Source organism: Hibiscus syriacus, unplaced genomic scaffold, assembly GCF_006381635.1.
Source record: "Hibiscus syriacus cultivar Baekdansim isolate YM2019G1 unplaced genomic scaffold, ASM638163v2 tig00112925_pilon, whole genome shotgun sequence".
Lineage (NCBI taxonomy): Eukaryota > Viridiplantae > Streptophyta > Magnoliopsida > Malvales > Malvaceae > Hibiscus > Hibiscus syriacus.
Window position 1 is genome coordinate 1386066 of NW_024063420.1, and position 22401 is coordinate 1408466.

The following is a 22401-nucleotide window of genomic DNA, read 5'->3' on the forward strand; positions in this document are numbered from 1 at the left end:
TCTAAGGCCAGACAGCCTACATTGGTTTGCACTGCCAGACATCGACAAGATCGTGATGGGCCTAATGTGACTGCAGGTTCTGTTACTATTCATTTATTTCCCTACTTTTTATTGTTTGATATTGGTTCTACCAATTCCTATGTATCGTATTCCATTTCTGAGGGTCTAAATATTCATGTTGAGAATACTGAGTATTCGGTGATAGTTCAAAGTCCCATAGGCAAGTCCATAATGTTGGATCGTATTTTTAGAGAGTGTCCTATAGAGATCAATAGGGAAATTTTTCTGGCCGACCTGATGGAGTTACCTTTGGAAGAGTTTGATTTGATTCTCGGCGTAGATTGGTTGGACAAACATCGAGTAAATATTGATTTTGAGACTAAGAGAGTTGTTCTGAAGACCCCATATAATCGAAAAATTGTAATGATCGGGGAACGCCGTGGATTTCTGACGAATATTATGTTTGCTTTGGTAGCTGAGAAGATGATCAGGAAAGGTTCCGAGGCGTTTCTTGCTTATATATTAGATACTAGGAGTTCTCAATCTGATATTGAAGGCATCCGGATTGTTAAGGAATTTCCCGATGTTTTTCCCGAGGAGTTGCCTGGATTAACTCCGGATAGAGAAGTTGAGTTTGAGATTGAAGTCTATTCTGGTTCCACTCCAGTTTCAATGGATCCTTATCGTATGTCCCCAAAGGAGCTTAAGGAACTGAAAGTCCAACTTCAGGAGTTGTTGGATAGGGGATTTATCCGACCTATGTATCACCGTGGGGAGCCCCAGTTTTCTTTGTCAAGAAGAAAGACGGGACATTGAGACTCTGTATTGATTATAGGAAGCTGAACAAGCTCACGATTAAAAACAAATATCCTCTGCCCAGGATCGATGATCTATTTGGCCAATTTCGAGGGGCTTATATCTTTTCAAAAATAGACTTGAGGTCTGGTTATTATCAACTCAAAGTGAAAGACTCGGATATTCCGAAGACTACTTTCCGTACTCTGTATGGGCATTATGAGTTTTTAGTGATGTCATTCGGGTTAACAAATGCCCTTGCTGCTTTTATAGGTCTGATGTATAGGGTGTTTCGACCTTATTTGGACCAGTTTGTAGTTGTGTTCATTGATGACATACTGGTGTATTCTAGAAGTGAAGCAGAACATGAGGAGCATTTAAGGATTGTTCTACAGACTCTAAGGGAGAATAAGCTATACGCTAAGATGAGCAAGTGTGAGTTTTGGCTCAGTGAAGTGACGTTTCTTGGACATATCATTTCTGCTGATGGTATTCGGGTGGATCCAAACAAAGTGGAGGCTATTCTGAACTGGAAGCAACCCAGGAACATTTTTGAGATCCGTAGTTTCTTGGGCTTAGCTGGTTACTACCTTCGTTTCGTTGAAGGGTTCTCCCTTATTTCAGCTCCTCTTACGAAACTATTGAGGAAATATGTTCCATTTGTCTAGTCTGAGAACCAACAAGCTAGCTTTGAGAAATTGAAGACTATTCTAACTCAAGCCCCAGTGCTGATTCAACCTGAATCTGGGAAAGATTTTTCTGTCTACAGTGATGCTTCTCACTCTGGATTAGGATGTGTTTTGATGCAAGATGGGAAAGTTGTCGCTTATGCTTCGCTTCAGTTAAAGCCGCATGAGCGTAACTATCTTATTCACGATCTGGAGTTAGCTGTCGTGGTTTTTTCTTTAAAGATATGGAGACACTACCTATACGGAGAAAAGTGTTATTTGTATACTGATCATAAGAGTCTGAAGTATCTGCTTACTCAGAAAGAATTAAATTTGAGACAGCGTCGCTGTTTGGAGCTTCTAAAGGACTATGATTTAGAGATAAAATGTCATCCAGGAAAAGCTAATGTAGTGGCAGACGCCTTGAGCCGTAAGACGATATCAGATCTCAAAGCCTTATTCGCTAACTTGAGTTTATTTGATGATAACAGTCTGTTAGCAGAGTTGTAGGTTAAACCCACTTTGGCCGAGGAGATTAAGGCCAAACAACTTCTGGATAGCTCATTGCTTACCATTATTGAACAATTTAAGCAGGGAACGGGTTCAGAGTATACTGTGAATCAGGATGGTATTTTGTGTTTTCACGGTCGTTACTGCGTACCTAAAGATGATGAATTGAGATGGGTTATTCTTCAGGAGGCTTATAGTAGTCCTTATGCTATGCATCCTGGCGGGGACAAAATGTACAATAATCTCAAGGAGTGCTACTTTTAGACTGGTATGAAAAAGAATATTTCAGATTTTGTGGCGAGCTGTTTGACTTGTCAGTAGGTTAAGGCAGAACATCAGCATCCATCTGGATTGTTACAGTCAATTAAGATTCCTGAGTGGAAATGGGAGCGTATTACGATGGACTTTGTTATTGGTCTTCCTCTGACTCCTTCTAAAAAGGATTCTATTTGGGTGATTGTTGATCGACTTACCAAGTCAGCGCACTTTATTCCTATCCGGATTAATTATTCTCTGAAACAAACTGGCTAAGTTGTACATTTCTGAGATCGTTAGACTTCATGGTGTACCGTTGTCTATCATATCTGACCGAGATCCGAGGTTCACTTCCAGGTTTTGGAAAGCTTTGCATGAGGCTCTGGGTACTCGTTTGAATTTTAGTACAGCTTTTCATCCTCAGACTGATGGACAGTCTGAACGAGTTATTCAAGTATTGGAGGATATGTTACGGGGTTGTGTGATTGATTTTCGTGGTAGCTGGGAAGATTTCTTGTCGTTAGCTGAGTTTGCTTACAATAATAGTTTTCAGGCGAGTATTCGCATGGCACCGTACGAGGCTCTGTATGGATGTAGATGCCGTACTCCTATATGTTGGATAGAGTTGCATGATAGAAAAACTTTGGGTCCAGACTTGGTTCGAGAGACTGAAGATACTGTCAGATTGATCCGTGATCGCTTAAAAGAAGCATTCGATAGGCAAAAATCATACGCAGATAAGCGACGTAAGGATATCGAGTTTGAGGTGGGAGATCATGTTTTTCTCAAGGTATCCCCCTGGAAGAAGGTATTGAGATTTGGACGTAAGGGTAAACTGAGTCCACGATTTATTGGGCCGTATTGTATTTTGAAGAAAGTTGGACCTGTTGCTTATCAGCTTGAGTTACCTCCACAGATCAGTCGTATTCATGATGTTTTTCATGTGTCTATATTGAGGCGATACTGTCCAGATCCCGATCACATCATTCAGGTTGATGAGGTAGAACTGAGACTTGATTTATCATATGAGGAGGAGCCTGTTTAGGTTTTAGAGAGGGATGAACGAGTTCTTCGGAATAGGCGTATTCCAATGGTCAAAGTTCAGTGGAGTAATCGTAGTCCCTCAAAAGCTACTTGGGAGACTTTGGAGTCAATGGAGGCTCAGTTTCCTCATCTATTTTCATAAGGTAAATTTCGAGGACGAAATTTCTTATAGAGGGGGAGAATTATAACAACCCGGAAATTTGAAAATAATAATAATAATAATAATTTTAATTGAAATTGGACGAGTTAATTAAGTAAGTTGGTGAAATTTGGGGACTAAATTAAAAGTTTTTAAACTTGTAGCTTATTTTAGAGATGAAGGAAATTCAGGGACCAAGCCCTGAATTTACCCCTAGAGTGTCGGCATGCACGCATTATAAGTGTGAAATTCATTCTGAAATCAGAATGAATTTCACCAAATTTCCTCCTCAAAGCCCCAACTTCCGACCACTATTTTGACGCCATCCGACCTCCGATCGTCGATTTGAAAGCATCACTGTGTTCATCATCGAGCGAGGAACAAACCCCTTAAATTAATTAAAGTGAAACGCTGCCAAACGCCGAGAATTTCAAGTCAAAGTCTCGATGTTTTTTTAGGACAATCGCCGAGAAAATCTTAAATTCATCGCTGATCGTTGCTCTGTTTACGACACCTCCCACACCATCGTGTTCCTTGTGCCGTTCCGAGTCCGCCGGTGTCATCCTTGGTCTCCGTAAACGGCGGCGCGTGGGGAGGTGAAGCAATCAAAGTTTCCGATTTATTGAAATCGAGCTCTCCGCCGTTCAAAAATTTGAACCGAGCTTTGTAAGTATCTCGAAATCGCTCAAAATAATTTTTAGAAATTTTTTCGTGAATTATAGGACACCGGAGGAGGTCCCACGTGCCCCCACACGCCGCCATTGTACGTGGGGAAGGCTCGGTCAGTGCTTGAAACCGGATTGACCGGTCTTAACCGGTTAACCGGTTCGACCCGGCCCGCCCCGTTGACCTCCTTTGACCAGAACTTTGATCGGCCATTAAATGACCGTTAATCTTTTCCGAGTATACTTATCCTGACATTTTTTGACGTCCCAAATCCGTTTTTGGGGTCTGTTTGACTTTGACCAAGAATTTAAATATCCGGAAGGCCATACTTTATGTTTTTCGACGTCCTGAATCTGATTCCGAAGTTCGTTTTGCCAAATTATGTCCCGAAATTCCCAAATCGAGCACGTGAACCAAAAAAGGGCTTAGTATTTTAATATTTTAATTATTTATTTGAGATTTGGTTAAGGAATTGATTCAATAAAATATTTTATGAAGGTACTCGTGTTTCACCTGAGCGAGGATCAGTTAGGTCCGGAGTTGTTCGTTCGTCAGATCAGCTCGAACCGCGTACTACAAGAATTACCCGTAGGTTTCCGTATATTATTTAAATAAATATTAAGATTATTTATATTAGGATTCCAATATGGATTTTTCCAATTCGTAGGATCTACTGCTGCAGCAGAGCGTGATCGACAAACCCAGTAGTAGGCTTCCCTATCTGATTTCTCATACTGTTACAGGTGTGTTTCCTGACAGTATTACATTACTGTTTTAAAATGATTCATCTGAGTACCAAGTATTTGATATCTGATTTAATGTATATTCCGATATAATTTCTGGATTAAGGTATTTCATACCGATTTCTGAAATCTGATTATCTGACATCTGAATTACCATATATTACTGTTTTGAATTCTGATTTCCGTATTTCTGCATATGGTTTCCAAGTATGAAACATTTTTATGTTTTAAGTGATTAATCATTGTTTTCACTTGAATACATTCATGTTTAATATTGTCATTGGGGGGTATTGTCGAAGGAAGATTATCTGCAGACTCCTCGGCTTTGTGCTCAGGGTCTAAATGGCATGTGTGGTTGGGTGTATGGTTCTGGGGAACCTACACATTTATGATGTGAACGGATGGGGGTAGTGTTCATGTTTTAAAAACATGTTGCATAAACCGATTTTATTGAAAGTTTTATCTGTATGTTTTTTTATATACTGTATGGAGCACACTGGGCTTTTTAGCTAATTTTGTAGTTTTTAACATTTTTCAGATAACAGCAGACCGTAAGCTAGCAGATTTGGCATCAGGGGAGATCAACTACTTATTTTGTACGAACGTATATCTCTATATGTTTTTCGGTTATGATTGGTGACATGTATTTGCTATCGTTTTGGATATATCTGTATTATTAATATTTTGTTCTATATTATATCTAATGTATTTTAAGAAGAAAAAAGAAACTCTGAATGGGATATGTGACCACTTAGATTTGGGTCTAACTTACAGATCAGGTCTGGAGGGTTACATTTGGGCGGATCCTACTTACAACATAGTAGTCTCGGATGTTTTCGAGATCACGAGTAAAATTCAAAAATAAATTCTTAACAAAAGTATATTTTATTACTTTAGATAAATAATTCAATATTATATTAATAAGTCGTAGAAAAATGAATAAATTTTTTCAAACATTATGTTTATTATTTTGTTAAGAAAACACCTTACATACAAAAAAAATAAATTTAATTTGGGTATAATATGAGCCATGATTTTGAACGATAAATGAAAAAAACATAAATAATAGTGTATTTTTGGACTAAATTGGATCATGGAAAAGGTATCGGCCTCGTCAAAATTAAATTTTCAATATGTTTTGATCTATTAGAATTACTTAACGGTATTAGTTAAAGTGATTTTTGTTTGATGAATAATTAATCTATCAATTGACTTTAATTTGAGAGAATTATTAATGAGGTGTGCTAACATCGGTGCAAGTCAACATTGATAGTTTAGTAAATGAAATAACTAACTCACACTAGTGTAAGTTAGTGTTGTCAATTAAATCAGTTAAAACCGACTAATGCTCACCACTACTAACATATTTGATGTGATATGAATCAATGTAGTTGTGGTCTATATGTGTTAATTATTTTGAGTTATAATAGCAACATGTTAAATTAAGTTCCAGAGATAAATGAAACTTGATAAAAACTAATTTTCAATTTTTAATTGTGAGAAGAGACTGTAAAAGATCTAATTGTTATGCTTATGAATTACAGTAATTGACAAAATATTAGTCATAAATCACAATCTTCACCCAAATTTCATGTGCATGTGTTTGGCTCGACAATGAATGAACATGTTTTATCTTTCAAAATCATCATTAAACGTATATGGCTTCTTTCCAAGTTGCTAACTTTTGTATCTTCTTCTTCAAAGCAAACCCATGCAACCATGTCCATTTTAAAGCTTTCATCGATCAAGCTTTTACCTCCTAAATTGCAACCCAAGATATTGTTTCAAGAATCAAAGATTATAGATGAATTCGTCAACACTATCCTAACAAGAAAAAAGACGAGAGATCATTGTTTCAAGCAAACTCATCTGCTTCAATAACTACCTTACAACAACTTTTTGTTGTTTTAGAGGCAGTAGTCGATAGAATGAAGATAAAACATATTTATTCATTGTCGAGCCAAACACATGCACATGAAGTTTGGGTGAAAATTGTGACTTATGATTAATATTTTTGTCATTTATTGTGGTAAATAGGCATACCAACTTAGATCACTACCTATAGTCTCTTTTGGCAATTGAAAACTAACAATAAGCTTTCATCAAGTATCATTTATCTCTGGAACTTAATCTAACATGTTGCTATTATAACCCAAAATAATTAATACATTTAGACCACAACTATATTGATTCATATCACATTAAATACATTAGTAGGGGTGAGTATTATTCGGTTTTAATCGATTTAACGCACAACACTAACTTACACCAGTGTAAGTTAGTTATTTCATTTACTAAACTATCAACACTAATTTACATTGGTATAAGTTAGTCATTTCATTTACTAAACTATCAATACTGACTTACACAGTGTTATCATAGCTCATTAATAATTCGCTAAAATTAAAGTCAATTGATGGATTAGTTTTCATCAAACAGAAATCACTTTAATTAATACCGTTAAGTAATTCTAATGGATCGAAGCATATCAAAATAATAATATATTGAAATTTTAATTTTGATGAGGCCGATACTTTCCCCCATGATCCAATTTAGTCCAAAAAATTTTAATAAGTCCTCAAGTAATCTTGAGTTTCAGAAATTATAAAAATTGACCCTATATTTAGTATTAAATCTCTAACTCGATAGTCAATTTTTATAATTTCTCAAACTCAAGATTACTTGAGGACTTATTGAAAATTTTTGGACTAAATTGGATCATGGAAGAAGGTATCGACCTCATGAAAATTAAAGTTTCAATATATTATTATTTTGATATGTTTTAATCCATTAGAATTACTTAACAATATTAGTTAAAGATTTTTGTTTGGTGAACAATTAATCCATCAGCTGGTTTTAATTTGAGCGAATTATTAATGAGGTGTGCTAACACCGGTGTAAGTCAGCGTTGATAGTTTAGTAAATGAAACTGATGTAAGTCAGTGTTATTAGTTAAATATTAAAACCAAATAATGCTCACCCCTACTAATGTATTTGATGTGATCTGAATCAATGTAGTTGTGGTCTATGTGTATTAATTATTTTGGGTTATAATAACAACATGTTAGATTAAGTTCCAGAGATAAATGATACTTGATGAAAGCTTTATGTGAATTTTCAATTGCCAAAAGAGACTTTAGGTAGTGATCTAAATTGGTATGCCAGTGAATTACAATAAGTGACAATACATTAGTCATAAGTCACAATTTTTACCCAAACATGTGCATGTGTTTGGCTCGATAGTAAATGAATCAGTTTTATCTCCATTCCATAGATTACTGCCTCTAAGACAACAAAAAGTTGTAAGGTAGCCATTGAAGCAGGCGAGTTTGCTTGAAACAATGATCTCGTTAACTTTTTTTCCCGTTGAGATCGTGTTGATGAATTCATCTCTAATCTTTGATTCTTGAGACAATAACTTAGGTTGCAATTTAAGAGGTGAAAACTTGATCGATGAAAGCGTTGGGAAGGACATGGCTACATAGGTTTGCTTTGAAGAAGAAGATACAAAAGTTAACCGCTTGTAAAGAAGTCATATACGTTTAATGATGATTTCAGAAGGAAAAAAAGTTGGGTAATCAAAATAAAATTGTAAGAATAGTTAAGTGATTAAATATGTAATTTACCCTTGATATTTTTAATGGAGTTAACGATTTGAGGCAAACGAGATAACATTTTAAACTTTAGGAGAAAAACGTCTTAAAATATATTTTAAGGGCTAACTCGATACAAATAGCATAGTTTAAGGGGCGATGATGCATTTAAACCTATTTTATATAAATTCTTAAATTCTTAATATCATTCTATTTTTATTTTCTGTTCATAAATTAATTCTATTAGTTAAAATTTTAGTGTATTTTTGAAAGGTTTAGAAAATAGATATGTGACCTAAAAATATTTAAAGTCATTAAAAATAGATTAATTTTTTAAAATTACCAGTTTAATCTTTAGAATCTTCAAAAGTAAATTATTTTTTTAATTAAAAAAATTAATGACACATTAAGAAAAATGTTAAATACTGCCCTCAAATTAAAATAATAAAATTTATAAGATTATGGTGAAAAAGTTCTATGGGGTGCATAAAATTTTGAAAAAGTATATGGAAAAAAGTGTAATACAGTTGAAAATAAAATCAACACGTGAGGTAAGTATGACTCGTAGGGAAACATTGTGGATAATTTAGGCATTGGAATGGTAACAAAAGCAAGAGATATATTTATTTAGTCATTCGACTATTATTTTTTTAAATTATACTTAAAGTTATAATTTTATTTTTTATTTATTAAATATCATTAAAAAGTTAATAGTGATACTGACGTATTACTGTAAGATATTACTTTATCATCATTAAAAAATAAAAAGTTGTCAAGGTCAATAGTTCTATTTTTTTTAACAACGGTAACCAAAATAAAACATAAACTTAATATTACAAATGATTTTGAAATAAATAATATTTTGATAACCAAATAGAATAAAAGTGATAGTTGGATGACTAAATATGTAGTTTAGCCCAAACGTAAGCTCTTGACTGGAACTATTGGCTTCGTGTTTTTTTACATTCGATAAACTTGAGCGGACGCATGTCTTTGAAAAACCCTAATTTCACCCTTGTCTTTAATTCCCATCCCCCATTTCTCTATCTAAATCCTATCCTAAAAGAAAAGGAGAGCCAGATCGTGTATTACATTGGAAACAAAATCAATTGCTCATCTATATCTTCTCTCAGACATCGTTTCCTATTTTCCATTTGTTTCTTTCTTTTTCTTCTAATTTTTCCTTGTTTTCCATAACTGTCTTTGTTGTAAACTAGGGTTTGCTCTGATTGTGGATTTTGTCTGTTGCAATTAGGTCGTTTCTGAGATAATTTTTATTTCTCATGTAAGGGAAGTGTGGTTGTAGTGGCTTCCCAAATATATAATCCTGTGAGTATTCTCTACTTCTCTCTGCAACTGCAAGCATTTTTTTAATGGTTGTTAGTGGAATTGTAATTTATGAAAGCTACGATTCATTTTTTATGCCATTGTTTCATTTCTGAAGTCGGGATTTGGAAAATTCTGAGCTGAAAATGAATATATTATTGTTTGTTATGCGTTAATTTTCTTCGGTATTTGCTCATTCTTGGGAGAAAGTAGATGTTTCTTGTACATTTATTTTGTCTAGGAAAATCAGGTTAAAAACTAATGTGTTGTCAAGAGGTCTTTTCCTGACTCAATGCCTTTTTTTGGGGTTCATTTCTGGGAATTAATCTCTATGTTGTGTTGCATTATTCAAATTGTTTAAACTGTTAGAGATCGTGCCTTTCGCTCCATTATTGCTTCTAGCTTGTAAGTATGATTTATTTTAACATGTTTTCTTTGGACTTGTTGGTTTTCTCTTTCTATTGTACATCATTTACAAGAGTCTTACCTTTTTTGTGACTGAGGAATATGATACTTTCTAGTAGGTTTAGGAGGTGAGATTTGGTTGGAGAAGATGTCTTCGAAGTATCAAATACTTGACAATAGACCCATTGATAAATGGAAGGTTACTGAGTTGAGAAAAGAACTTAAAAGGCGGAAATTGTCAACTAGGGGCTTGAAAGAGGACTTGGTAAAACGTTTGGATGAAGCGCTTAGAATGGAGAAGGAAATACCGGAAACGAGGAAGATAATGGTTTAAATTCTGATCCCCAGCCTATAAATGAGGGAGGGATTGAAAAGGTGACGCCGGTTATTGTAGAGACAATTAAAACTATTGTGGACCATAGTGACTGTGAGATTAAGGAGAGTGGAGTGAAGGTTCAGGTTGACATTAATGAGAGTGCAGCTTCTTTGGGTCATGAAGGAATTCAGGAAAGGGACATCATGATGCAAGAGGAGCTCATTGCTCAAACCACCACTTTTCAGACCAAGATAACAGTTACCAAGGATATGGTATCTGAGGTACCATTGCTTGGACAAGATTTGCAGAGCTCAGGAAAAAATGAGAATGTGAATACTGATATCACAGTGGAGTGTGAGGATCCTAAGCCCCAGTTAGAGAGTGAGGATACAAAGGCCAGGTTTAAGGATGAGGGTTCAAAGCCTGAGGTGGAGACTGAGGGTCCAAAGGCTGAAGTGAGGAATGAAGAACCCAAGGGCCAGCTGGAGTGTGTGAGTTCAAAGCCTCAGCTGGACATTGAAGATTCGAAGGTCCAGCCGGAAAATGATGGTTCAAAGGCTCCACATGAGGATGACATGCTGGGAATCCTTCCCACATGATCAACGTACAAATTCCATATTTTGTTTCTCTTAAAATTATGTTTGGATACATCACATCTTTCATGTTTTGCCGCTGTTAATTGCTTTTTCTTGTTTCTTTCTTCCTGCAGCTCCCGAAGAGGAAACGAATGTTCCTAAAATTCAACTTGCTATGTGGGTTTGTATTTTTCTCCTTCTACGTTTATTTTCGACAGCTGTTATTGAAGCTTTTATGTGTTTGCAGAATTTGTAATGAGGAAATTTTGGTCGATCAAATATTGGATGATATCCCTAACTTAGGGTGTCTTTGATAAAGCATTAACCATAAGTTTTGAATAGTTTAATTTCTTTAATGTCTTTGATAACTGGGGTATGTTAATCTTATTTAATAAAAAAAATCACAAAAAAAGTTTTTAATGTGATAAGTAGTTCTACTAATCTTTTAGATGCAGAATATGTTGCAAATTTTTATTTAAACTTTCTTCTAACGAAAGATGAGATGTTTAATTTTTTATTTTATTTTATTTTATTTAGAACTATTTAAAATAATATAAAATGTTATGTTAATAAGCTTAACATTGTGAAATGAATAGGTTTCAACATTCAATATATATAGGTGTCAAATAACGGATTTATATTGAGTACTTCATTTTCAGAAATATGCTAAACGGATTTTATGATACAAATTCAATACTTAAATTCAATATTTATTGCTTTTATGGTAAAATAAAGTTTAAATTGATTGAAAGTTATGATCCAAATAAATTGACATCACAGTGGGTATGGATTTAATTGAAAAAAATAACAGTTAACAGTTGAAATGAATTTTTAAATTTAAAATTTAAATAAATTAAATTCTTAAAAATAAAAATTAACTGAATTTCAAATGTATAGAAGAAATATATGAATTTGAAATATTTTTTAACTTAAATTTAAGAAGGTGCAAAGGACCTTCAGGTATAGTGGGGTTCTATGGTGCAATGTACTAGTTAGTATCTACATACAATTTTAGAAGGTAATCTTGACATAAAAGTCCAACCATAACCATCTATATCTAAAGGTGCAAAGGACATCATTAAGAATTTCTTAGCCAAGGACTCTAAGCAACGGATTACAGTTGCTGAAGTCCTAAGTAAAAGATTAAGATTCCGGAGATCTTATTAGGCACAACCCTCCAAGACAAAAAAGAAAGATTTCAAATGTTTCCATTTTGTGTATATGAACCATACACAATACAAAGAGAGAAAAATGAGACAATGGAAAATCATAGCAAAAGAGACCATGGAAAATCATAGCAAATGAGATAATCCAAAGATTTCAAATCTTTCTATATCCAGGAAAATTTCCTGGGATATCGCAAACCATTTTATTTAGGTAGGTTTCATGCAAAGTTTTTAGGATTTCTTTTTCATCTTCGACTCTATTTCCATCTTTATTATTTTGTGCTCTCGTGTAAGCAAGCTGATTGAGTTTTCTGGGAGCCCAACAAAACTCACATGCATCCAGATGTTCGATTTTGTGGAAAAAGTCCCTGCATTTTTAATTAATTATTAATTGAAAAATATAAAATAATTTTTAATAAAAAATTGAATATTACTAATACTTACGAAAATTTTGTAGCTAACTTAGTATTTATCTTATCTCCGCTTAATTCCTTGGTAGAAAGGATTTTGAAAATATCCTTTCGATCCATCTTAACCCGCAGTGCCTTTTTTTTTAATATTTTTTCTTTGAAAATATTCGAGCACCCAATCGAAGGTGGCAAATGCAGTCTGAAGTTTGGCTAAGTATGTATCGTCGATATCCAATTCAAATTGCACGTGATCTAGAATTTCTTCTGCCCAATTTTGTAAGACAGCTCCACCGCCCGAGTAATTGTTTGTGCATGAAGCGTCAACGGAAACTAAATAACAGCTGAAAATACAATTATCTTAGTTCATACAAGATAAAATAAATAAAGAAATAGTATAAATAAATTTTTAATAAAATATAAATTAATTCTTACCCTATTTCGAGATCATTCCAGTAATGGATCACATTAGGAGTAATAATTGCGGCACTGTAATCATTGTAATCAATTCTTACGTTGCGAGACTGCATGTTCTCTAGAATGTTTAAAACTGTTGGGAATCACGGTCTTTCCCGCTTCGTGAAGTTAAGATATGCACTTAGAGATTAAGGATAGTAAAGAGAGAACAAGAGTATAATTCTTCAATTTGGAGATTTTTCCACTATACAAAAGAATAGTAGGATTACAAGGATGTGTTCACAAAATGACTCACACTTGGTGGCTCACTCAAGCTTGAGGGTAAAGACTTCCCAAGCTATCTCTCTTCTCTCTCAAAGAGGCTCTCTAACTCTCTAGTTTCTCACTCTAAGAAGTGGACTCTCTTAATGTTTTTGGAACTCTTGTATGGTTAGGAATGAAGTCTCTCACCCCTATTTATACTACTCCACCTCCACAATGAATGGTGGAGATTACTTACATCCAAGGGTGGAGATTATTTATATAGAATGCTCCACACACTCTAAGGAATTCTACACTCTTCCATTCCCTTCCATATTCTTCCACACTCTTCCATAAGGATCCACACTACTCCACAAGGTTCCACACATCTCCAGAATATTCCAGAGGATTCCACACTCTTCCACAAGCTTCTAGAGAGTTCTACACTTCTCTAGAGTTCTCCGGAATGTTCTATAAAATTCTACACTTCTCTAGAAAGCTATAGAAATTTCTAGAACCTCTCCAATTAAGGAGAGATCCAACATGAACATACATATCACCTGCATTTTTTATCCAGTTGACTAAGCTTCCAATGTTGATTTCTCTTCTAAAGTCACCTTTGTTTATTTTTAACACTCTTTTTTCGTATTCATGTATTTCATCTTTAAATTTGTGTAAGATTTCTTCTACTTGTTCCGAAGATAAAATGGTGAAGTCAGGTATTTTTTCTGCATGCAAGGAAAAATTATTTCAAATAAATCTCAATAAATAATTTGATTATTCACTACTAACATCAGCTAATTTAATCATCAAATTTTCTAAGCGGCTCGCATGCAAGATTGATTCAGCCACCAAAGCTTACATTACAATAAAATTTCATCATTGTCGAGGGACTAAACTCGTGCCCTTTGACATTGGTTCAGCTACATCCACTTCGTCTAAGTCTTGGTTGAGTTATGAACTAATACAAAAAATTATGTAACTCTTTCAAATTGAACATGTCTTATTTAATTTTTTGTCTATTTGTTAGGTCAACATTTCTAGATATATAAGTGGACATAATGCTAATGGAGATTGTCTGTCCCTCGTTGGTGCCCCGCTCCGTGTCCTTTGCACCATAAAGCGTCACGTAATAATATATATTAGTTTTATATTTGAGTTTGAACTTTTTTCTATACAATTTATTTATTTAATGACAAATATCAATTCAAATTAAATTATACTAAATAATATTTTAGTTATATATTTATTTATATTTATATTATGTATTTTCAGAAAAATATTTATATTATATACATTATTATAATAATTTGACTTTAAAAAAATTAATCATTTTTATAAATAATTAAATATATCAATTGTTTAAAATCATTTAATAGTTTAAAATTACCATTTTTTAAATAATTTAGGGTGATTATAATATAATATTTGTTCATAATATTTTTTAACCTTTGACAACATAACACACCCTGTAGACGTGGATGCTCGAATCCAGAATCTCAAAAGAAAACAAAATTTATTTTAAGCGTCGAGGAAATTCAATGAGTTTTTAGAATAATTGTTTATAATAATTAACATAATCTAATAAAATTATTGTTTTAAAATTAGTTCTTTTTATATTAAATGTATCAATTGATATGATATCGATAACAATAATTTTAATCTTAAATTATTAAAATAATCTAATAAAAATTTACAAAATATAATTTATCTCTAAATTGAATAATTTCAATACATTATTAAAATATTTTTTATATTTAATATTTTACATAGATGATATTTTGTTAAAATATTATTATTATAATAATATATATTCTGAAGATATATAATATAAATATATAATTAAAAATATTATTTAGTATAATTTAGTTTGAATTGATACTTGTCATTAAATAAATAAATTGTATAGAAAAAAGTTCAAACTTAAATGTGAAACTAATAAATATTATTACGTGGCGCGTTATGGTGCAAAGGACACGGAGCAGGGCACCAATGAGGGGGCAGATGATCTCCATTTAGAAAGCTCGGAATAGAAAACTTTAGAGACAAATCTTCAAACAAAATGCATGCACCTTTCCATTCTCTTATAATAAGAACATAATATGTCTAATAAATGCATATTATTCCATTCAATCAACCCTGATTTATATCTAATTTCAATTATGAAATGCATATATTCAACAACTCAGTTATGAAATATTAAGACTTAAAATCTTCAAATAACCGCAATAACAAAAAGAAAAAGGAGAGTAGAGCAAGTAAAGAAAGGAAAGAAAGCTCAACAATTAAAAGAAAAAACAAGTGAATCGCATTTAAGTGGAGTGGAGAGAGCATGGTGGGGAAAGGAACTAACCGAGCAAAGAGTAATCGGAGTCAATGGAACCAACGGAGTTAGAGAGAAAGGAGTCAATGGAGTCCAAGAGCGAAGGTTTATGGACCCCTAAAAATATAGCTTCAAATCACCATAGCTTCAAACCGGTCGAGAGAGGAAATGTCAGGGTCAAAGACGGTTTCTCTATCAAGATTTTCAATGCAAAGCTCCTACTTATAATCAAGAAAATTTTCGTATACAGGTGGTTTTAAACATGAATGATCTTGCGTCACTAAAGGACAAAAGATTTTATAAAGAAGTTGTTATTGGAAATGGTGTTTCTACAAACCTTGCAAAGCTTTTTTTTATAATAAACCTTGCAAAGTTACATGAATGTAATCCGGATCCTACTTACAACACAGTAGTCTCGGATGTTTTCGAGATCACGAGCAAAATTCAAAAATAAATCCTTAACAAAAGTATATTTATTACTTTAGATAAATAATTCAATATTATATTAATAAGTCGTAGAAAAATGAACAAATTTTTTCAAACATTATTTTTATTATTTTGTTAAGAAAACTCCTTACATACAAAAAAAAAATAAATTAAATTTGGGTATAATATGAGTCTTGATTTTGAACGATAAATGAAAAAAACATAAATAATAGTGTATTTTTGGACTAAATTGGATCATGGAAAAGGTATCGGCCTCATCAAAATTAAATTTTCAATATGTTTTGATCCATTAGAATTACTTAACGGTATTAGTTAAAGTGATTTTTGTTTGATGAATAATTAATCTATCAATTGACTTTAATTTGAGAGAATTATTAATGAGGTGTGCTAACATCGGTGCAAGTCGACATTGATAGTTTAGTAAATGAAATAACTCACACTAGTGTAAGTCAGTGTTGTCAATTAAATCAGTTAAAACCGATTAATGCTCACTACTACTAACGTATTTGATGTGATATGAATCAATGTAGTTGTGGTCTATATGTGTTAATTATTTTGAGTTATAATAGCAACATGTTAAATTAAGTTCCAGAGATAAATGAAACTTGATATAATCTAATTTTCAATTTTTAATTGTGAGAAGAGACTGTAAAAGATCTAATTGTTATGCTTATGTATTACAGTAAGTGACAAAATATTAGTCATAATCACAATCTTCACCCAAATTTCATGTGCATGTATTTGGCTCGACAATGAATGAATATGCTTTCTTTATTCTATTGACTATTGCCTCTAAGAAAACAAAAAGTTGTTGAAGGTAGTTGTAGCAAATGAATTATTTTACCATTAGATTAAGATTGAAGAAGCCTAAGAATTAAAGAATATTGGATAAATTGAAGAACACAATTTGAAAAAAAAATATGACTAAATTTAATTCGAAATTAAATAAATTAATGAGAAGGATGGAAAAGGGGATAGGAAATTAAGAGCTATGAAATAATTAAGAGCTTTTACAGTAGCTCAGCCTCGTAATTATTTCACTTTATTTATTATGAGGTGGTGGTGGTGGGTTGTTCTAATGGAGATTCATGCAACATATCCAGCTTTTACCTTCATTGCTTTCTGTTTGACCAAAAAAAAAACTAAACGATTAGTTGATATTGAACAATCATTATGCACAGAATCCATTTGAAAAACACAATAATTTCAAGGAAGACCCTAAATACTGTGATTGATGCTAAAAATACTGAAACAAAAGTACAGCAAATTGATTATACAATTGGAACATTGAAATTTAAGGCAGTAGAAAGCATGTTAAACTTGCCAAGTCATGATCAATATCCTCGTTGATAATTGAAGGTAAGACTACCTGAATTGAAGAGAATACTATGTGTAATTTTCAACATACAAAGTAATTATGTGCTATAAAAGAAAGCGTTGGGAGCTATGCAACCAAACAAATGATAACATCAATCGACACTGAACAATTTAGAAGCTTACTTTATCCTTCTCTGATTTCAGTAACTCCAAGCTCCTCCTGAAGAGACTCATTCAGCTTGTGCTCCTCTGGAATTTTACAAATGAAGATGATGTTTCATTTCTTTGACAACTGATGATATTCCAAGTATCATAATTGGAACTTCAAGGTGTACAAATATACCTTGCAAGCTCATCTGCAGATTCCCAAGTTTATCACATTCCTTTTCAGGTTCCATATTCAATTGCTTTATCTGTAATTCATGATTAGCTTGAATTGCCCCCAGGGGCCTATTTTTCTCTTCCAGCATATCTGCAAGCTCCTAGAAGACATTCATATAGTTCATTCATCATCTAAAGAAACAAATAGAAAAACAGGTGAAATGAGATGGGAAAACCAATAGAAAGTGTTTAGTATCACTAAGGCCAAAAATCAAAACAGCAGAAGGGTGCATGAATCATGACCAAGTGAATACCAATTATATCCAATCATTGCAAGAGTGCCATTACCTTTTCTCTTCCATCATGTTTAGAGGATACGCCATAGGCATGTTGATTTTTTACTAGACTTGCTGACTGGTCACCATTTCCCTGGAGAAGAACACATTAAGAATGCAGGTTATTGACCTGGTGGCAGTGGAATATTAATTCAAGACAAACTTGCAACAGATCCACTGGAAATAAATACATGTTCCAGGACAGGAACAGCACAAAAACCAATTAATATCATGTGAGCCACATATTTGAACAACTAAACCATCCAAGCATCCCAACCAACTCATTTCATGAAGGATAAGCATCAAGGCCACAAGACAAGAAGTAGGAGGCCAATTTTTCATTCTAAGACAACGATTCATTTCTGGATTCTCTATGGCATCTACCTAAACGGAGATTCAAGGTTGCCAAAGGTGTGAAACATGATATAATGAAAATCCATTTTACATTTGCTTCTTGCAAGATAATTACAGCATAAATAACAAGAGAAACAGCAAACGCAGTATGTTAGGTTTATTACATGGAACTACATGGGCCTTCTGAATTGCAGAACCTATTACAATAATTTCTCAATAAACAATTAACCTCAGACAACTCAAATTGAGTCTAAAAACTACATTGGATGCATTAATTCCATTACTTGATAATTTGGATCAACCAGAGTTGCATATGTCAAGCATGGATGATAACTTCTTAAAGTTTAAGACTACCTTTTAAAGTTTATGTATTTATTGAACTAGCTTCCCATAAAGTAGCTTCACTAACAAGTTATTTCACATCAAGAGAAGCCAACCGGACAAGCAGGCAAAATATACTATAATGGTACTTATCAAACAGAACCATAAAAAGTTCACACAAAATTATTAATGATTTGAGATAAAATCAACAAATCCAGTTTTTGGTTTCTTCGGCCAATAGTATCAAGGTGTTGGTTGCACAACATCTTCCTCGTCATCACTACAAAATCCAGACATAGCCAACGTTTGCGCTACGCTGTTAGCAGAATAGCAAAAAGAAGAAAACAACAGGAGTATATACCAACTAATTACCTCAAAACTCGGTATACAAAATGTTTGAGGAACTGTTGCAATGGGATTCAGAAGCTAGAGTGATCAAATGATGGGGGTCACATAAACATAGGCAAAAAAGAGATATAAATACATGTGAATATTTATTATTAATAAATATGGGCTGCATCGACAGAATGCCGAGTGACATTTAAAAACATTCATGCTCAGAACCAAAAATTTTAATTCACTTACCAATATAACACAATTTCAGGTTTTTGAAAGGGAGTACTGATTGCTTTCAAAGATAATGAACATATTAACAACAAACTGATCAGCACAGTGAGCTTTATTTTTCTTACCACGGCGTCCGCCACATCTTTGCTTTCCAACTGACTGCCTTCATTTTCTCCATGTAATTTACTTCCTACATTAAAACAAAATCTATGCTGTTAGAAAGATCTTGCATATTGTTTTCTTTACAATCTAATCAGTAACAGAACAAGCAACAAATAAAGCAATTACCTAATGATTTCAGAAAGTGCTGATGGGATGTCGGCAATGTCTCTTCTGAAACTGATATGAAACTAAAATGAAAATTGTATATTATTTAAGGCAGGAGGCCAAATTAAAGTTTTTCTTTTAATTTCTAAATATGTGACAAATGCAAGCAGAAGGTGGTAGGCAGCATAGACAAAGCAGAATTTCAAACCGTTTCAAGTGCTCATATTCAACAAATCCTTTGCTGATAAGCAGGTATGCCACTTTTGTAGCCAATTCTTCCATGCTCAACTGTAAATGATTATCGGCAACAAATTAAACCAAAAGACACTGTTTACCCAACAGAAAGAAACTCAAACGATAAGTAGAAAGTGATCAAGAACATCAAGGAAAACACACCTTAGGTAGGTCTTGACGATATTGGTCAATTTCAGGACCAACACTTTGAAGAACTTTAATCAAGTGTAACATAGAATTCATTGTTTCCAACTTATTCTTCAGCTCATGTATCTCCTTACTAGTAGAATCTAGTTTCATTTGTGATGCTTTTAGTGATTCTATCTCTAACAAAACCAATTGGAGAAGGGACGTGCTCCCACTCGAAGTAAAATCCTTGAAAAGAACTGGTGATGTAATTTCTTCTCGAGCTATCATCAATAAGGCAGTTGTCTCAACAAATTTTCCGCCCTTCATGTAGTGATATACTTCTTTTTCAACCTCTTTTGTGTTCTCAAAAAGAAACCTAAGAGACTCCAACTTTTCCTGACATTGATACAACACAAACAAACTAATAACAATAATAGAAATCTAGGATATATATATTCAAAGAAAATGCAATATAATAAGAGTTCATAGATAATTACCGACCATATCTAAGCACAAAAAAACAACCAACATGCAGATAGATTGTCTTGAAGACCAATCAACATTTTCATATCCCCTTCTGCAATAGAAAACAAACATGCAAACATAAATGAAAATAGATAATTAATACACTACTTCCCAACCCTGCTTCTATATGTAATAGATCAATAGAGCAATTAACCAAGTAGAAAAATATTCCAAACCAATACCTTATGTAGTCAAGAAATTTGTTTAAAGGTAACATGCCCTTATGTCTGATGTCAGTCCGAGCTCCATTGCGAATATATAAGTTGATCTACTCAGGAGGACCTGATGTAAAATGCAGTGGAGTTGAACCAAACACAGGATGAAGGGCATTAATGTCTACATCGAGACCTGTTTCTCCGGCTAATAGAGCAGTTGCACACTTTACTGCATTTCTTGCAGAGATATAAAAGAAAATTGAAGATAACATATTTTTTGATTGATACCAAGCATCATGAATTTCTGATCGTTTCCTCTGCTTCTTAATACGTTGAACAAATGCATCCTTATTATCAACGACTACCAAATCAAGAAGTTTCGTATCACCAAAAGGAAAATCATCATATGATAAACATATCTGTCAACATAATTTAAAAAAGAAAAGAGAGAAAGAATCCCATGATTAGTATGAGAATCATTAGAAGGTTGAATGGTAAATAAATGATTAAGTATAAGAATTCAAGCCGAAAAAAAAATAGAAAACGGAAAGCAAATACTAAAATAGTTATTTTATAACAGAGAACTAAGAGAAGGAAAAACTGATAAAAAAAATGAAACCCTTCAAAAGCATACCTCAAAGTCCGAGTCCGAGTCCGAGTCTTCCGAAGAAGGATATGCTCCAGATTAGGACATGATGAAACGAGATAGCAGTAAACCAAAATACAAAAAAAATGCCCTTCGGAAATAAAGCAAATGCAGTTGATATTAGAAATTGGGAATCAAAAGTTAGATATAAGCAGAAGCATCGATTCTAATTGTTCCAAGGAATACACAATCCTTTGTTGTAAAAAAATAGATTTGAGAGTTCAGTAAGAAATTTAGATGAAACTAAAAAAAAGAGTTACCTTGAAACAAGACTCTTGATGACGGCAAGAGATAAACCATAAAAGCAATATATATATATATATATATATATATATATATTAGATTGAGCTTACCTTAAACCTATCAAAACTACGTAGTTTGGTGTACATATACTTTTATATATTCAAAAAATAATCATACTTTTTAATAAAATAATGCAGTAGTTATACTTTTTTAATAAAATAGCATTATTTCAAGATTTAATGCTATTTTTTCTTCTAATTTATTAAATAAATGTTTCTTAGCCTCAACCTTCACCTCGTCAACATATTTCTAGACAGCAGCTTTCGCCAACTTATGTGCTTCCATCGCCACCACCACCTCTGTCTCCACCTCCCAAGAAAATAGATCCTCCTATTGTCACTCTAGATGATTTGTTTCGGAAAACCAAAGCAACTCCCGGATCTACTATTTGCCTTTGTCATATGAACAAGTTGCAACAAAGCCAGCAGCAGAGGGCAAAAACATCAAGCAGTAGAGATCAGGTTGTTCTATCGGTCGGTGGTCTGTATGTTAGATAATGGTAAAGAAGTGTCACATAATTGCATCTTTGCAGGTCTGCAGGTTTTGATTATTGGAAGGAATTGTTTCAGCCATGCGAAGGGAACTTATCCGGTGATTGATATCGGTTTTCTGACAGCTACTTTGGGCTTGAGTTTTTATTTCCGTGTAGCATTAATATCCTTAAAACTTAGAGCTCTCTTTTGTAATGGATTGGTTCTCCTGAATAATATCAGTTACTTTTATGAAACATGATTTTTTAGAATCTAACTCTGCATGTTTTGCATAGATTACTTAGCTCAAGTGGATGAGATTCGCCGGTAATTATCATCTTCTCCCACTCGTTTTATGCATGCATGTGTAGTTTTAGTGAGGGTTTTATTTGTGCAACGTGGAGCTGAGCTTGGTGGAGGGA

General features: G+C 33.3%; 2 protein-coding genes and 1 long non-coding RNA gene across 5 annotated transcripts; 1 reads left to right on the forward strand and 2 right to left on the reverse strand.

Moving 5' to 3' along the window:
* The first annotated feature begins 9454 nt into the window (after positions 1–9454).
* Positions 9455–11264, forward strand: LOC120184667 (opioid growth factor receptor-like). 3 transcript variants are annotated; one of them, XM_039189078.1, is made up of 3 exons: positions 9469–9742; positions 10261–11064; positions 11170–11264. In XM_039189078.1, the coding sequence occupies exon 2, from the start codon at positions 10664–10666 to the stop codon at positions 11057–11059; it is 396 nt and encodes a 131-aa protein (XP_039045009.1). In that variant the 5' UTR covers positions 9469–9742; positions 10261–10663; the 3' UTR covers positions 11060–11064; positions 11170–11264. The 3 variants fall into 3 exon arrangements, with proteins under 3 accessions (XP_039045010.1, XP_039045008.1, XP_039045009.1); XM_039189079.1 differs by having other exon boundaries at positions 9455–9742; positions 10264–11264; XM_039189077.1 differs by having other exon boundaries at positions 9468–9742; positions 10261–11264.
* A 5738-nt stretch (positions 11265–17002) lies between these two features.
* Positions 17003–17846, reverse strand: LOC120184668. The gene is made up of 3 exons (XR_005522052.1): positions 17696–17846; positions 17536–17601; positions 17003–17157 (listed from the first exon to the last, which is right to left on the reverse strand). It is a non-coding gene; the product is annotated as an uncharacterized LOC120184668 (long non-coding RNA).
* A 1265-nt stretch (positions 17847–19111) lies between these two features.
* Positions 19112–21483, reverse strand: LOC120184666. Its single transcript, XM_039189076.1, has 8 exons — positions 21467–21483; positions 21195–21297; positions 20588–20979; positions 20382–20457; positions 19914–20276; positions 19728–19805; positions 19539–19596; positions 19112–19440 (listed from the first exon to the last, which is right to left on the reverse strand). Exons 3-8 carry the CDS (start codon positions 20620–20622, stop codon positions 19265–19267), a joined length of 786 nt encoding a protein of 261 aa, XP_039045007.1. The 5' UTR covers positions 20623–20979; positions 21195–21297; positions 21467–21483; the 3' UTR covers positions 19112–19264.
* Positions 21484–22401: the final 918 nt, after the last annotated feature.

Excerpts from the sequence above, each read along its gene's own strand:
- LOC120184667 (XM_039189079.1), top strand. The coding sequence starts at position 10,664 with ATGATGCAAGAGGAGCTCATTGCTCAAACCACCACTTTTCAGACCAAG.
- LOC120184666 (XM_039189076.1), bottom strand. The coding sequence starts at position 20,622 with ATGTTACCTTTAAACAAATTTCTTGACTACATAAG. Across the intron at positions 20,277-20,381 it reads TTTTTTTGTGCTTAGATATG|GAAAAGTTGGAGTCTCTTAG; the intron begins GTCGGTAATTAT and ends TATCAATGTCAG. Across the intron at positions 19,441-19,538 it reads GCACTTTCTGAAATCATTAG|GAAGTAAATTACATGGAGAA; the intron begins GTAATTGCTTTA and ends GTTTTAATGTAG.